Source organism: Sciurus carolinensis, chromosome 10 (assembly GCF_902686445.1).
Source record: "Sciurus carolinensis chromosome 10, mSciCar1.2, whole genome shotgun sequence".
In the NCBI taxonomy this organism is placed as follows: Eukaryota; Metazoa; Chordata; class Mammalia; order Rodentia; family Sciuridae; genus Sciurus; species Sciurus carolinensis.
Window position 1 is genome coordinate 120,958,832 of NC_062222.1, and position 17,702 is coordinate 120,976,533.

Here is a 17,702-nt window from a genome sequence, read left to right on the forward strand (position 1 = left end):
CAAAGCTTCGATGCATTCAGCTGGGTAAGCAATCGGAGCAGTGCCAGGCAGGCCATAAGGATGTACACCATGAGTGCCAGGGAGGGGCAGAAAGACCAAAGGGTGTTATCCCCGCGTAGGGCAGAAACCGTGTCTTCCAAGTCCTATGGCAAGGAGAAGGAGGAGGAAATAAATCAAGAAGAAAAGGAGAATCAAAAATCAAAACACCCAGGTTCTCCAGATGAACAAGCCTCCCACTGAGAATCCCTTATCAGGCGGCTTGAGCATTTGCCTGATTCCCGGCTGGTCGCAGAGAACAGAGTGTCCCTGGAGCTTGAGCTGAAGGGCGTGCAGGCCGCACCCTCTGTACACACTGGCCCCTTGGCAAAGAGTGAACCAGATAGAGCTCTAATGCCCCTGGGGACCTGCCTCACGGCCCAGTGCGGGGAGCCACTGAGAGACGCGGACGGACTGGGCTGTGGACCAGCGCCAGGGACTCTGAGTACTTTCCTATGTGAGCAAGGACAATCAGGCCTGGTCCCCTGGGCTCTGAGGCTTTTCCCAACTCCTCAGCACCTGCCTGCGGCAAGTGCTGGGCACGGAGCCTGCTCTTCAGGATCCCCTCCTGGCCCGTCACAGGGTCATCCGGTGCGTGGGGGGAGCCCGAAGCAATGGGACCAGACGGCTAATGAACAGCCAAGGTTCACACATCAGAATGAATCGTATTTTCTTCAAAGGCTGTGTGCAGATTCAGAACCCTCTGTGAACGTTCCCTCTGGGTCCATCCGTAGAGCCTCCAGAACATTCTTTCTCAAATTCTGAAATTTAACATGCCCTCTTCTTTTCAGGGTAGATTTTCAAATTTTTGGAAATAGCCAAAAGATATTCAAAGCTCAGCCTGAAAATAAAAGGGGTTAGTCATGCAGGATAGTAATACTTTGGGATTAAAAACTAAGGCCATCTTCAGAAAATATTGATTTACCTTTTTTGATGCTGAGTGTGCGTGTGTGTGTGTGTGTGTGTGTGTGTGTGTGTGTGTGTGTGTGAAATTTCTGGCTCTGAAACCTGTGGTACCAGATGGACTTCCAAACAAGCTTGAATATTAGGAGTGGAAGTGGGGACGATTCTGCCTCCCAAAGCAAACACTTTGATAGGAACAAACCCCTGTGTGGCTACGTGAGACATAATACGTTTGTTTAAAAGAATGTGATCTTGTGGCATTGCGGGCATGCCTCCTGTTTCAATTATTCACATAGTTTGTGCTGGAGCAACTGACTGCTGGTTTAAAAATAACCTCATGTCTTTTGCATGCCCATAGCATTTGGGTCTGCCTTTCTTCCTTCCTTCCTCTGTCCTCCCTTCCCTCTCTCCCTCCTTATTCTTTCCTTTGCTCCCTCCCTGTTCCCTCCCTCCCTCCCTCCCTCCTTATTCTCTCCTCCCTTCCTTTCTAGGCATATGTTGAGACCATTAGACTAAAAGATGATGAAATACTCAAGGTGCAAACCAAAGAAGATGGGGACGTCTTCATGTGGTTGAAGCACGAAGCCTCACGAGGCAACGCAGCAGCCCAGGTAAAGCGCGTCCCCTGTCTCAGAGACCCGTCAGCCTCTGACGGCACAGCAGGCTGTCCAAACCTCCCAAACCCCGGGGCTGGCGACAGCTGGGTACCTTTCTTGCTCGCACCGTAGGATTTCTGGTCCAGAGGGCCCTGGCAGGGGTTCTGCTCGTCCTCAGAGCCCAGGCTGATCGAGGCTCCTCCGCAGGCGCCTCCAAAACCACTGCGGCAGGACCACACCACGCTGGGTCACAGGCTGGCTCTTCAGGCCTCCGCTCTGAAGTGGCCCAGGTCACTTCTGAAGTTTCACTGGCAGAGCAAGTCACATGGCCATGCCTGACATCAGGTGGGACAGAGCGCAGGCCTACCAGTCAACCCAGAGCGCCGCAGTATTTGTGAGCAGCCCTATAGAATCCTGCCAGATGTTTTGGACACACCAGACAGAAAACAAGAAGCATCTTGGGTTCAGAAGAAATGAGATGGGCTTTGAGAAGAACCCCACGTATTCAGCTAGGAGAATGACAGAAAGCCATGTGTGGTGTGTCCAGCCCAAATGATCGGCCTTGTCTTTTGAGCATCTTTTGGTCTTTAAATGGACTTTTGAGATGTGCAAGGAAGGGTGGCATACTGGGGCAGGGTCCCCTGTCTCTTCCTTGCTGGGATCTCACTGTGCAGAGCACCCTTCCCATCAGGAGCCTACCCAGGCGACTGCACAGGGAGGCAGCCTCCTTCCTACAGGAGGGAGCCAGCCTTTGCTGGGTTCGGGGGGGAGCCCACCAGCCTCCCTGGCTGCTAAGCAGGCAGTAGAGCAGAAAGGGGGAAAGGAAAGGAAAGAGAGATGACAATGAAAGACATTTACATAGCCACTTGTTCATGTGGAGCAGGCCGCCAGCCCTCCTAAAGATCCCCACGGCAGGTCAGCAGGCACTTCGCTGGAGGATGAACGTACTTGGAGGGAAAGGGAAGGGAAGGAGTTGACAGGCGGAGCAAAAAGAAGGGACCCACAAGGCCAGGATGCCGACAGATCCGGCCCCTTCTTTGGCATCTGGCCCTGAACCTCATCCCTCCGGTACTGAGAAGTCCAAGGTGTGGTTTCAGAAATTCCACTGCCGTCACTTCCCTAACAAGGGACACTTTTCTTCTGTGCTTTGGCACATCTTGGCAGAGAAGTGAATTTCTAGTGAGCTCTGCTAGGTGGGCCTGAGGGACGGGGGAAAGATTAAAACGATCTTGAGGTCTCACTGCTCCACAGCTCCCAGCCTTGAATCTGGTGGTGAATCCAGCTGTGCAAATGATAGGACGGGTGCTGTGCTCAGTGCCCTAGAGAGATAGCAGAGCAATCGAGATTTGTAGGAATCTCCATGCAGATCACTGGTCCAGAAAGACCGCAGAACCTCGCAAAGGGAGTGGGTATTGGACAAGAGGAGAGAGTTGTGAATTGTCAGCCAAGTTCTGTCCAGCTCTGGCCCTGGGTGTAGTAAATGTGCATGTGCACTCGCGCACACACACACACACACACACACCACCGTTGGAGGCACCCCTCGGGTTTGTATTAATACAAATCCACCTGCAGGTTCTCCCCCGCTCCACCCCATCATTGGAAGACAAAGTGTGTCTATCCGATTCTTGGTTCTCAACATAAAGCATTTTAAGCCAGGTTTGTCCTCCCACTTTTAGAAGCCTTATATTAGGAATTATGCAGGAAATGCACTGTTGTAAATTGCTATTGTCTTTAAGCAACGATTGGCCCAGATGCTGTTCTGGGGTCAGCAAGGTGTGACCAAGAATCCCAAAGCCGCCATCGAGTGGTATGCCAAGGGAGCTCTGGAGACCGAGGATCCCGCGTTAATATACGACTACGCCATAGTGTTATTCAAGGTAAGAACCAGCTGATTTGTACTGGAACTGTGCAATTGTCCTGCCCAGGCTCTCTGAGCAGTTTCCAGGGTTGAGCAGGCAAAGAGGGCATCTGTAACCAAAGGAGCTTAGCACACGCTTCTGTTGCTCTTGATGGAGAGGGATCCTGGCGAAAAGGCAGAGCCCGAGCAATTCCCTGGCTGCATTTTTCATTGTTAATCTTAGGTTTGTCACCTGGATTCTCTGTACTTTTCAGAAGCTGTGGCGTTCTGAGGAAGGCCCCATGTTTTATGGGTTGGTGTAGGGCGGCCAGCAGGGCAGATGCTGCGTGTTGGCCACCGGCATTGTCATTGAATTGCTCCCTCAACAAAGTGTGACTGTGGGCTCCATCTCACCAGTCCCACTGAAGAAAACAAAGATCTTGGTTTTGAGTCGGTGGAAGAATAAGGAGAAGGGGCCGGGAAGAATCTAGGAGAAAGGCAGAGATGTTACAGTCCCACCTCAACAAGCACGGATGTCCTTGGATCCATCTGATCTCACGAGACGAGGTCAGGGTCACAGACCTGATCAATGGGCTTGGAGAACTGCAAAGTGTGTGTGCCTTATACAAAAGAATAATCATCCACACTCATCGATTGACCTTAGGGGAATTAATGCCTTTAATCCTCACAGCCAGTTTACAAGGCGGGAGGGACCCTTAGTGTATTATGATCATTGTTTACATGTATGGAAACAGAGGCACAGAAAGGTTTTGTCACTTACGCAAGGTTGCCCAGCTGGCACATTTTGAACTGGGATAGGGATCTAGGCAGACTGACTTCACAATCTGTGCTTTTTCACCCCCAAACACAGAGTCATAAATTCACCAATCTTGGAAAAACAGAACACTTTGGCTATGGTAAGGAAACCCTTGGTCCTTATTTCCGTGCCCAAAGAATGCAGCTGCCCCCCAAAATGAGTGTCTTCGAACAAGGACATGTATTCACATGGCCAGGCACATCTCCAGAACCACAGCTGTGGACACTTACTGATTAACAACCATGACTTTTGCTACATTTCTACCCTCTAAACCCCATCAAAGCCTGAAAAGCTATTGGTTGTTATGGTTTCCAAATTGAGAGCCCGGACCTTCTCTTTCCAGGCATCAAATCAACATAGAAATTGTTTGAATCTTCGCCATATGCCAATGCATCCATGTATTTATTCAGCAAGCATCTACTCAGGGCTGACAAGACGCCAGACTCTGCACTAAATGAAGGGACATATGGATGTATGAGTCACATCCCTGGCCTCAGAGGGGCTCCTACATAGAGGACAGAGGAGAGATACCTGTCCACAGAGGTGGGGCTGGTCACTGTGCAAATTGTGAAATGATAAAGGCATGAATCAGACATTATTTCAGCTCTAGGAGCTATCTAGAGGGAAAGGCACGTACATAAATAAATGATTCTCCTGGTGACATGTTTCCTCAGGGTCTGATTTCCCAAACCTGAAAGCTTTTTTGTTGTTGTTGTGTTTTCTTGCATTCTAGCTAAGTTATCTCTGGGTGGGATGCAGGAAGCCTTTTACCAGCATCTCAGAGAAGATATTCACCTCTAGCTAAGAGGCCTATTCCAGTGTATTCCATGTGAAAGAACCCCAGTGGAAAATGGGTTTTCCAAATGTGTAGGACAGTCACATACATTTGGCAGTGTGGGGGCACCTGACTTTCTGTGTGCAAAGATGGCGCCAGGATGGTAGCTGTAGAAGAGTCCAAGGCAGTCAAGTGCATCCCGTTTCCATCCACAGGAAGATGAAGCCTTGCCTTGACTGTAGCAACCGTCCTCCTTCGATGCCTTCAGTGGATGATTACCGAGAACTCGCTGTGTGCCAAGACTTGACATTTCCTCATTTAACAGTTTCCAGTACTACTCAGATTTGTGCACAGTGCTTTGTGCAAGAAGCCTTCCCATTCCTGATTAAATAGCAAGTAAACTGGAAACATCCCCATCAGAGAAACTGAAATATCCGTATGGCTTTGCATAAGCCAACTTCTCTGGGCCCCATTTTTATTCCTTCAAAACAGAAAATTGAAGAAGATAAACTTTGAGCTTGACCACGTTCGACCATTCTATGGTTCTGGTCTTTCTCACGCCTTTCCAGCAGTCCAAAAAGGTTATCGCATTCCCTACCCAGTTATTCCAAATGTCCTTCTATGTCCTTTCCCTCTCCTCCTGTAATTAAATGAAGTAATGGTGCACTTCTGAAAAATATTTTCATCATCTCCTTTGCTTCAGCCCATCAGTTTTATTAAGTAGGCAAGTTAAAGTCTAGTTGAAATTTGGTACTTATAATTTAACCTTTAGTTCCATTCATAATGTTATTTGGGGTCCTGGAAAATACAGAGTCCAGCCTACCTTATGTGCTTCCTGTATCCTGAAGGAGATTATGAATCATTGTATTTTCTCACCATAGAACTGAAATAGGGAATCTGGGGATATAGCTCAGTTGGTAGAGTGCTTGCCTTGCAAGTACAAGACCCTAGGTTCAATCCCCAATCCCCAGCACCGCCAAAAAAAGAAAGAAAGAAAGAAAGAGAGAGAGAGAGAGAGAGAGAGAGAGAGAGAGAGAGAGAGAGAGAGAGAGAAAGAACTGAAATATACAGGAGAAAAAAAGAGTAATGGTTACAAGCTTGGACTCAGGAGTTGACTTGCCTGGGTCCAAACCCTGGCTCTGGGCCTCACACAGTGTGTGACTTAGAAGTTTCTTGGATGGGTGTCTCTGGTGGGCTGCCATGATAGGACTTGTGGTGGCCCGTGTTAGTCAAGCCAAGAGAGCTTTTTAGTGCTGTCTCCATTTACTGGAGAGCTAAGTCTTTCAACAGAACTAATAACTGCATTTCTGCAAAAGCCTCTCACATTCACCTCACATGTGACCCTGTTGACCTCATTTGAGTCCAGAAGAACCCTATGTTAGTCCATTTTGCATGGTTGTGACCAAAATAACTTAAAGGAGGAAAGATTTATTTTGGCTCACAGTTCCCTAGGTCTCAATCCATGGTCAGCTGACCACTGCAGAAATACCATAGCAGAAGGGCATGGTGGAGGAAAGCTACCCAGCTCAGGGAGCGGGGAAGCAGAGAGAGAGATGAGAGATTCAGAGACAGAGAGGGGGGGGGGATCGATTCAGAGAGAGACAGAGGGAGGGAAGAAGGGATGGGAGAAAACAAACCCTCCAGGGCATGCCAGAGACCTACTTCCCCCGTTCTCACTAGCCTTTCTGCTGTCTGTGGATTAATCCATCACTGTGTTGATTGGATTGCTCATGATCCAATCATTGCCTAAAAACCCCCACCTCTGAACCTTGTGCGTTGGAGACCATGCTTTCAACATGTGAGGTTTTCGGGGACATTCCAGGACCAAACCGTAACAGACCCCAAGAGGCCACTGGAGAAGGAAGGGTGTTGGTACTTCTCAGTGAGTTTGGAGCTGCAGCAATGCCACCTGGCTGCCCTTGCCCGGCATCTTCACTGTCAGACCTGTGTCAACAGAGACCTCTCAGACCCGCCACCTCACACGTGGTCCATGGACTTCCTTTCTTGTGGCGCAAGCCCCAGAGCCCATTTCTCTGCAGGATAACCCATCTCTTCTGGAAAATCAAGATTTTGCTGGAAGAACCTTGTTAGTTTCTGTCACTTGCCTCTGAGGCAACCAATTTCACAGGGTCCTATCTCCTGCGCAGCAGGTTCTCAAGCTGCCTCTGAAGCCACAATGTCACACCCTGGGGACTGGAGCCAGGTCCAAGGAGGCTACAAGCAATGGCCCCATAACTCTTGACTGTCCAAGCCAGATAAAGTGCTTTGTCTCGCTGGCATACTAGATAATCCCAGAGGGAAGCATCCAGGAGACCAAGCACATTTAACCCGGTTCCTGGCTTCTCTCCACAGGACCTGGGGCGTGTAGGGAACATGATTCACACGGGGATCAAGGGGGATTTTGTACTGCTGCTAAGCTGGAAGGTTGAGGTTTGCTGCCTCTGTTCCACAAATATGAGCAAAACCCTAATGATGACAATGATGGCGATGGTGGCAATGGTGACATGGCAGTGATGAGCATAGAAATGTTTAAGATGGAGTTCTTAATTAGGACAGCTGGGGGTTTATTTGTGAGTATTTTATGGGGAACACTGATGCATCTGTGTAACAACGCTCGTCAGTGCACAGAGGTTATTTTCCTGATAATCATTGCCGTTTATCAATGTTTAGGGTCAAGGAGTGAAAAAGAACAGACGGCTTGCCTTGGAGCTGATGAAGAAAGCCGCTTTCAAGGTACCCGGGCGCCCTGTGGGAGGGGCCGCACGAGGAAAGGAAGGCAGCTCTTCCTGCAGAGCCCTGGAAGTGGGGCAGGAGGGGTCCCGGCATTGCAGCAAGTGGACGTTTTTCAGTTGCTGCACAGACAGAAACCTGCCACAATGGGGACAGTAAAATTCAAAAGCCGAATTCACCTTCTAGTCAATAGAATGCAGGCTGATTTTGTTTGAAGGCTAAAATTATAATCATGAGCTGCTCTGATAACAAGCAGCGGGGGCTCCTTGAGATTGAATGGTGTAAATGCCAATGAATTAGGAAAACCCAAAGCCGCATTCCTTAGGAGGTTAACCCCGCGCAGTCCAATGCCCATTTGCTTGCTGTGCTTTGATAAGGGGACTGTTCACCAAGGTTTTTACCAGGTTTAGTGATTATTTTGCTTTTGTCACTATTTTCACTTGAATGGTATCTTCAGGTCAGCCAGATTTTATGTAGCACTACAGAAAGGAGGTTATGAAAGCTCTCGAGAGGGGACACACACGCACACACACACACACACACACACACACACAATGTGTGCATACTCACACACATACACTCACCTGTGTCCTTAAAAGTGTTGTATGTTTCTCATTCATTCATTCAGCAAAGATATATTAAGCCCCTACTCTTTGTCAGGGACTGTGGTGAAGGCTGCATAGAGCTTGATTTTGGGAATTAGAGGTAGATCTATTGATCCAACCGAGTAAATGTTCAAGACGAGGTCTAAGTACTAAGCAATATTTCTTTTGGGCTCCTTAACTGAGTCCCAAAGCAATTCCTAGAGAAGCAAGTGCAGAAAAGTTTTTGGTCAGTGACGGGTATCTCTGATTGCAACTGAGGCTGCTTGAATTAAGAATCACAAAAGTCATTTGTTTGTGTCCCTTCTGTAGGTACGTCCCAGGTCACTTTGTAGTGTGACCTGGTCTATTACTTCATAAATGCATTCTGCAATATTTACTGGGAGTTTTCCTATCCCAGGCTCAAGAAGAATGCTCCCCTGATTGGGCCAACGGCCCTGACATTCCCCAAGTGGCACTCTCAGGTTGGGTCTCTTGGTGGCCTGTGGATGCAAACCCCACTCTCCATCCTAAGGGTGTAGAATTTGGGATCCATTCTGTTTTGCACTGGCATTCTAAGTGGGTTCCTTTCATTCAGTGTTTATTGAGTGCCTACTCTGCGCCGGGGATAAAAACTGAAGTCCCAGCCCTCAGGGAGCTGCCACTCCAATGGGAGTCACTAATTGGCTCTCCAGTCTTCCTGATCCCCAGATTACAGCATAAAGACCAGGAGGCGTGACCTTCTAGGAGCCACTGCTGACTGGCCAGGCTGCAGGCAAGAACCGTGTCATCTGCTGTTCAGAGACCCCATTATTCACTGGGGAAGGGGAGTTGAAAGAGATTTGGTTCCAACTTAGACTGATTCACGAGGCCACAGCTGCAAGGTCACTGTTTGCCCCTCGCATCTTTTTTTACTGATGTTTTTCATGGCCGGGTGTGCACACAGTGTCTCCCAGCTGGGCAGGACGTCCTATCGGGGCTCCTGAGCTTCCATCGCCGTGTGAGGGCAGCCAAGCAGAAGCCTGTGCTGGATGGGATGCATTCAATAAGAACTCGGTGCCCCAGGCTAGATTGGCCCCTCCCCAGTCCCGGCTTCTGGTTCAGACTGGTCTGAAGTCCTCCTCCCTTCTCCACCTGCTCCTTCTGCTTCAACCCAGTCAGACTTGAGCCCCCAACAGAATTGGGGAAGCCAAGCGGTCACAAAACACCAGTGCTCTGCACGTGGGCTGTGGCAGCTGCTTCTCTCGGAGGGGCTGCTGATGCTCAGGGCAGAGGAATCAACAGATGGGCAGGCGGATCACCTAGAAACCGTCCCAGCCGGGGCAGGTTCCAGGCCTCCCTCCCGCCACAGTGCTCATGAATTTCAAGGGCACCACTGATCCGGCAGGGCGATCAGAGGCTGTAGACAAGGGCATTGTCTAAGGGCCCACAGGCGCTGAGTGATGATTTGGGGGCAGCATCACTGCTGAGCTGGAAGGCTGAAATCCCAGCAGCAGCCGGGCAGAATCCACCTGGGAAGTCTCTGGGGCGGGCTCATGTTTTCTGGCGCTTAGCTTTTCTTTAATGCCATCTGCCCCAAAAACGAGAAAGAGAAGGTTTTGCTCAAACTTGGGCAGAATGTTTCACAGCAGTTGCTTCTGCATCTCTTTAGATTTCACTTTTTTAAAAAATGTAATTTTTTTCTTCTAAAAATTCAGGGATTGCATCAGGCAGTCAATGGTCTAGGATGGTATTACCACAAATTCAAGAAAAATTACACCAAAGCTGCAAAGTACTGGTTAAAAGCAGAAGAAATGGGGAACCCAGACGCGTCGTATAACCTCGGAGTCCTGTATTTGGATGGTATTTTCCCCGGAGTCCCTGGGAGGAATCTGGTGAGCATACTTGAGGCCAGCGCTGCAGCTGGCCAGTCACCTCGCTATGACGCGTGGGTGGAAGGTCCTCTGGGCCCAGCCCGGACTAGACACCTGGAGGGGAAGGCATGAGGACATCCCCTGAGACAGGCCCTGTCCTCACGGAGCCCAGGGTGCCATTAGGAAGATAAGACGGTGAAGAGCAAAGGCAGGTGTTCAGCCAGGTGACAAGTGTGGCACGTGGACAGGAAACGCAGGGAAGGCCAAAGCGGTCAGGAAGCCTCCGTGGAGGAAGGTGGCTGGAGCAGGAGGAGACGGGGGAATGACACAGGGCGAGAGTAAATGCCGGGACTGACCCTGCTAGAAGCAGAAGCGCCAAGTCCAGATGGGGTTGCTGGTGTGAGCCAGGCCTAACCAGAACAAGAGCTCCCGAGTCTTGGGTGCTCTCCAGCACTCCTCTGCACCCCCACGTACTGTGCGGGCTCATGTGCCCGGACCTCTGAAATGTCTACTCTGATCCTGTCCATTTTATGGAGCAGGCAACTGAATGTCCGAGAGGTTGAGAGACTTGGAGTCATACGTGTAGTGGAGTTGTGGCCTGGACCCTGTGGGAAAGGGAAGACCCTCTGTTAAAAATAATATGACAGGGTGACAATACCTCAAGTGCCATTGTGTTGCACAGTGTTTACTGGACGCCCACCTGTGCCAGGCACGTTTCTGGGCACAAGGGACATGGAGCAGGCGAAACAGTCCCCACTCTGATGACGCTTACCTTTCAGGAGAAAGAAAACAAAATATCTAATATAAGAGCAGTTGTAGAAAGTATTACAGGAAAGAATAAAGCAGAGAGGGAGGTTGGCATGGAAGGAGAACGAGGGAAGCTGTTCTATAAGGGAGACTAGGGAAGGCCTCTCTGGTGAAGTGCAGTCTTGGGGCTATCTGGGAGAACATTCCAGAAGGAGGCAATAGTTAGGGCAAAGGCCCTGAGAAGGAAGTAGGCTTGGTGTGCCAGAGGTACAGCAGGGAGGCCAGGAGCAGAAAGCTGGACATGGCTGACCAGGTCATCTGACTCAGCTTTTGCTGGGAGGGAGGTGGGAACTGCTGATGGATGATCTCGGAGGGACAGTGAGGAGCTCCTGGATCCTAGCAGATGCTAACTGAAGACAGACCAGGACAGGGGCAGTTGAGTCCCGGTGAGAGAGGATAGCGGCCAAGACAGGGTCGTATCAGGGAAGGAGTCTACTGATACTTTGAAGGGTGTGGGGTAGGATTTGCTGAGGGACAGGGTGTGGGGCATGAGAGAGGGGGAGATAGATGTTCAGCATTCATTAAGATGGAAGAAGGGAGGAAGCCTTAATGGGAATGGGCAAGACTGGGGGCAGCAGAACTGGGGGGCAGGAGAGTGGATTGGAAGATTATCCTCCGTGACGCCTTGTGAATGCGTTATTCTATTTAATTCTCACTCCAAATTTTCCTGCTAGGGATAATCAGAAGCCACGTGTTACAGTTGCAGAAAATGATGTGTGGAGACATTAACTGAGAAGCCTGAGGCCCCAGAGTGTGTCAGGACAGAGCTGGGATTTCAACCCAAGTCTGCCTGCCTCCTGAGCCCATGCTTTTAAAAATAATAGCTAACTACCTCTGAAAAATAATGTTAATCAGTGGAAGTCCGTACCCCAGTTAAGTGTTTGTTTTCGTTTTTCCCTCCGCCTCTGTCTGATTGCCCACAAGGCTGATATTTTTATGCATTGAAAATGTCTGGTAAGCCTCCCACACATCTGCAAGCGAGGATTTTTTATTGTCATATTCTAATTCTCACCTTCCTACTGGAAATGCAGTTTTTGTACATGAGTTTGAAGAAAGGTATTAAGTAAGGTTAGGAAAGCAAATGTTTGAATTTTCACCTGGTGTGACTTCTGATACAGCCTTCGTTGAGTGTGCAGGGGTCATGTGAGGATCGAATGAGACCGCTGTGGCACCCTTGTTTATCCGTTGTTGTCCCTACTGGGCAAACTTAATCAACAGAAGAGCTTTTGGCGAGGTCATGCATCCTGGAGGCTGGCTTCTGTGATGAGCTGTCTTCCCGGAACTGTTGCTTGACCTGATTTTCTCAAGTCTCAGAAGTTCTAAGCCAGTGATAATATCAGACTTAAGTCATCGCACCACCTTGGCTTCCGTGAGACCGGCGCTGCCCGGGGACTCTTTGCTAATGACAGTAATGTCTGTTTGTCTCTCTCTGCAGACTTTGGCTGGTGAATATTTCCATAAGGCTGCACAAGGAGGACACATCGAAGGGACCTTGTGGTGTTCTCTCTACTATATCACAGGCAACCTGGAGACCTTCCCTAGGGATCCTGAGAAAGCGGTTGTGTAAGAATCTGTCAAGTGTCACCCATGATGGAAAAGCCATGTCCTCTACTCAAGTCTGAGAAAATGGACCTCCTTTTCCTTCCTTCATTTTCTTTCTTTTTCTTTTCCTTTCTCGCCTCTCTCTCCCTTCCTTTCTCCCTTCTTTGCTTTCTTTCTGCATTTTTAAATTGACTTGACTTTCATCAGTTATACATGCATTTAGGTCGAAGATCCAAATTAATTAACAAGACAAAACTTAAAAACTTTGAATTAGAAATAAGAAAATAATTCAACCCGGAAAAGCAAGCAGGGAATCCTCCTCACCACCCCCAGCCCACCCAGCCTCTGTTTCCCGCTCCCTAGAGGAAATCACTTTCAATCTTTTATTTCTTCTCTATTTGCCTCTGTGCCTTGGAGTCATGGGCCTTGTCTAGCGAGGCCCTGGGAAAGATAAGGATGCGGCCCTCTTTGCCTCTGCCACCACTCACTGTCCCTCATGCCCACACGTCCTTCCCGCTCTTGAATCTTCCCCACAAGCACATGTTCACATCTTACATCCATGCAAACGCTGTTGGTGGTTGAATCATGTTGTCTACTGTGATCACTTTTTTTTTTTCCTTGCACAACTTTTCTTTTCTCTGGAACGGTATTTTTTTTTTATTCTCATCAATTTGTAGGTTCTTGGTCTCCAACTTGATCTCTTCCAGTTGTCAGTCTCCTGTCTATGACCAGACCCATCCTGTATTCTGTTAAGCTAATCTTCTTGCCAACATCTCTCCTGGAGTCTTTGTTCAGGACAGTGCTGTTGTCCTGAGAGCACCTTTGTCACTGTTGTGGGGGTTTCCTTGCCTTCCATCTCTGTTTGAGGGCGGGGGACCCCTTTCTTCTTTCTTGCTCTGCTCCTACATCCTATGGTAGTTTCCTGCAGGATGGTGAGCAGGAGGCCATTTTTGAGGTCTTGCATATCTGAAAATGGTTCTATAAAAATTGGCAAACTATGGCCCACAGATGCTGTGTGGCTCTAAGAGCTAAGAATGCTTTTTACAGTTTGAGAGAGTTGTAAAACGAAGAAAGAAGAATATGCAGCAGAGATTACCTGTAGTCCACAAAGTTTAAAATATTTACCATCTTGACTTTTACAGAAAACAAAAAATAACTGCCAACCTCTCCTCAGGTCACTTTACACCCATAGCCTGGCTCCAAAGGCTGCTTCCACAGTCTTGGAGTCAAATAGGTCCTGACCCAAACGCAGGAATAGAACTTGACTTAGACCTCCTCAAAGCTCTTCATCATTGTCGTGTAGGATATGTGGTGTGGAACACTCACATTTCGGGAATTTTCTCATTATCCTTTTATTATTAACTTCCAGTTTAATTCCATTGTGGTCTGAGAACATACTCTGGATGTCTTCGAGCCTTTGAAATTTGCTTAGGCTTGCTTGCTGACCAGGATATGGTCAATTTGGGTAGATACTTTCCAGTCTTTTGAAAAAAGAAAAAAAAAAAAAAAGTGATTTCTAAACTAGTACATAGTACAGTGTCTATATACATATCAATTACATCAAGTTCATTAATTCTATTGATCAGCTCTTCTGTGTCCTTTCTGACTTTTTATGTTCTCCTATATCAGTTACTAAAAAGGGTTGGATTAAAATTCCCCAGGATGTGTGTAGACTTGTCAACTCTCTCATTTGCTCTTACATGGAGTGAATTTACATTCCTGGGCCACACAGACTCTAATTGTTTTGCTTTTCTGGTTGACCCCTTCCTCATTTTATAATATCTAATTTGTCTCTGTTGCTGTTTCGTGCCTTCATGTCTCTCTCTCTCTCTCTCTCTCTTTTTGCTTTTCATGCAGTTCCACCAGGTTTTATTGTTAGAATTTTGTGTATCTTTTTCCCCATCCTGCTTTCAATCTGTCTTTGTCCTTTACTTTTAGTGTATATCTTTTGTAATTAGCACATAATTGGAGTTTTGTACATTATTTGACAATTTCAGTTTTTACTTGGTGTATTTAGTCCATTTACATGTAATGTAGTTATGGAACATAGTTGGTTTTAAAATCTACCATTTTTTATTTACCTCCCATTTGTCCCATCTAGTTTTCTTTGTGTCTTTTTTCTCTTTTCTTGTCCTTTCTCTGTATTAATCAAGTCTGTTTAAATATTATTCTCTTCCCCTTCTATGAGTTTGTTAGTTATACATTCTTATAATAAACTTTTAGTGGCTTTAGTCTAAAGATTATAAAAGGCTAGTTCATTATTAACATACCTTCTAGGATACATTAGGGGACAGAAACAGAGCAGGGAAAACTTATAATAAATTGGTAAACATATATTAATGGAAAGAATACTAGAAGTCTTGGTGGAGATTATTTTTTCATGTTGGTAGACATTTTTCATTATGTATATTTCACGTCTTTGTTTCCATAAAGTAGAGCTACTAAGCATTCCTAAGAAAGGGCACTGAATGTAAAGTTCTCAAAACACATTTTCTTCACCTTCTTAACATTCAGTTCTGGTTTGTTGCTTTATAAAAATTCTAACAAGCAAAATATTCCCCAAGTGGGATTTATCGAGATCATATGAAGAAAAAAGTGATTATTTAATTTGCCACAGTTTGCATATTTTTTCTTCCCCTTCCTTTTCAGATGGGCGAAGCACGTAGCTGAGAAAAATGGCTACTTGGGCCATGTCATTCGCAAAGGCCTCAACGCCTACCTGGAGGGCTCCTGGTAAGCGCAGGCCCCCTTGGAGTGCACTCCTTCAGCTGTTAACTTTCAATCTGTCATTATAGTCTTAGGAGATGGAATCTTAAAATGTAACCCAAAAAGCAATTTGCAGGGAAATCATAGTCTCCCAGTAATGATATTCTGAGTATCACGGACTGATTGGCTGTTGATTGGAAAACATGGCATTTCCATGTTTAATTATACACAAAAATTAGTTTTCTGGAGGAGTGGCCACTTTCCTCAGGTTGAAAGACACACAAATATATTGACTTCTCTTTCCTTCAAGTTTGTTCCTCGTGGTTTTAGAGTCTGGAGACAGCCCAGGGGAACTTAATTGAGAAGTTATGCTTCTCAATTACAAGGCCACAGAATGTTCAGGGTTTCTACCTGGTTCACGGGACTCACCTATAGTCCCAGCTCCTGAGAGACTGAGGTAGGAGGATAGCAAGTGTAAGGCCAGACTGAGCAACTAGGCAACTCTATCTCAAAATAAAAAATAAAAAGGGTTGGGATGTCACCTGGCAATAGAGTGACCCTGGGTTCAATGCCCAGTATCAAAAAAAACCCAAGGCTCAGGCCATCTCCTTTCACAGATAGTTCACTTCCCCAGGCCACCAATTAAAAACTGAAGCCTGGGACGCTGAAGTTGCTCACCAGTGTCCAGTGTCACAACCAAGCAGACGCCCCCTTCCTAACCTTTTCAGAGAGCTGGCACGTCTCGTCCTGTCCTGTAGGGATGAGGCACTGAGGATGAGGATTTACAGACTCGCCGATGTCACACGTAGGTGGCCCCCTGTGCAGTGGCTAGCTGATGGCTTTCTCGGTTCTGTCTTCTGTCACTTCTAGTACTGGATCCTCCTTTTCCCTTGTGCCGCATTCTCTTGGTTGGTTTATTGCCTAAATGACTCGGGTATTTCTGTAATAACTAAAAAGGACATGCAAATCAGCAGATGCCCCTCGGTCCACTGCCTCAAAGACATTAGGTGAGGCCTACCATCGCTCATACTCTGATCCAAGCTGTAATTAAAAATTAAAATATTCCTCCAAAGGTGCCATTTTCTCTTTTGGTCCATAGCTGCTCACGCACCCCTTGGATAGCATCTCCGTGAGCAAGAATCTTAAATTAGAGATTGCGGGGAAATGAGCCCAGTGGAAAAAAATCACCAAATACAAATGTTTGTTATTATCACTCTGTGAAAGTTTATTATCTGTGGCCTCACGTTGCACAACCAGAAAGAAATTTCTTTGAAGGAAATTACCTCTTCCCAGCTGTAACTCTACCTTACCTTCTCATGGAGTTTTGGTGCTGTCTTGCTTCCCAAGGGAACTTCAGTTCATAAAACTCCAGCACTTGACCATAACTCATTCTCTCTCTGCTCCCCACAAGCTTCCTAGGGTGAACCAAATGCTTCAGTTTTTATGTGGGGTTTTCCCAAAGGGGAGCAGGTCTGTACACACTGGCACACAGTCACAGCTCCACCCCCTGCCCCGTAAACGTATCTGACACTTTTATTTATTTTTTTTACATAAAGCTTGTGCCGGTTAATGGCTCAGCTTTCTTGCCTCCTTTGGAATTTAAAGCCCTTCAACAGGACGTCTGAATTTTGCCATAAAGGGTTAGTTGGATTTAATGCTGGTGGCTTGTCCTGTGCCTTAGACTTCAGCCGCAGCACAGGAGTCCCACCTGCCCCTCCGTGGTAGAGAAGGAAAACCTATTACATGTGTATTTTGCGCTGTGTGTGAGTTTTTGATTCACTTCAGTAGATCCTGCTGTGTGCACTCACATGCAGGGGATGTCACAAGTCGGACTTGGGGACACTTGCCACCCTTCTCCTCCACGCGTATTTTCCCACGTGGCCCATGTTAGTTCTAACCTTGAACCCTTTGCGCCCGCTGTTTCCTCTATCCAGGAATCCTGCCCAAGACTTTACTCCCTTTTGTCCCTCCTGAGATCACGATCACTCTTTATTGTCGATTGTCCCATGACTTGGGTATCCCAGGGCCCTGCACAGGCAGCACACAGGGAGTGCTCAGAAATGACTGAAAACATAACGAATAGCAGCAAATAGACAGAACCAAGGTAACCCAGGGGACAGGAGCAGGATGGGAGGAGCACCAGGACTGAGGAGGAAGGCCGCTCTCCGGCTGCGGAGGCCTGGGACAGCTTGATGGTGCAGTCAGGAGAGCATGGCCGCGAGAGGTAATCGAGTTTCCACTTGGCCACACGGGGAAACAGCATCCACTGCCAAGGGAATTGCAGAAGCAAAAGCAAAGAGATAGGGAAAGTCAGAGTGAGTCTAATTCAGTTTGCCATGAGGGTAAGACCTGAGAATGCTGTAGAGTGAATCCCAAGAAATGCAACTGCGTGGAACTTTGAATGGCAGGTGGTACTTTTTACTTGGTTGAGGAAGCAGCCGGGAGCCATTGGTAGGTTTGGAGAGGGTAGTCACATGACCAAGCCCATTTCTAGGATGCTCAGACCCAGCAGCTGTGTG

General features: G+C 47.5%; 1 protein-coding gene across 3 annotated transcripts in view; it reads left to right on the plus strand.

The window, feature by feature from the left end:
- Sel1l3 (SEL1L family member 3) overlaps positions 1-17,702 on the plus strand; it is a 96,767-nt gene that overhangs the window by 59,336 nt on the left and 19,729 nt on the right. For all 3 annotated transcript variants that reach the window (XR_007110585.1, XM_047567283.1, XM_047567284.1), the window contains exons 12-17: positions 1,431-1,550; positions 3,272-3,412; positions 7,635-7,697; positions 9,973-10,149; positions 12,371-12,498; positions 15,127-15,210. Coding sequence is in view for 2 of the 3 variants with exons in the window: in XM_047567283.1 (XP_047423239.1) it covers positions 1,431-1,550; positions 3,272-3,412; positions 7,635-7,697; positions 9,973-10,149; positions 12,371-12,498; positions 15,127-15,210 (713 nt within the window). In the remaining variant the exon portion in view is untranslated. The remainder of the gene's footprint in view (positions 1-1,430; positions 1,551-3,271; positions 3,413-7,634; positions 7,698-9,972; positions 10,150-12,370; positions 12,499-15,126; positions 15,211-17,702) is intronic.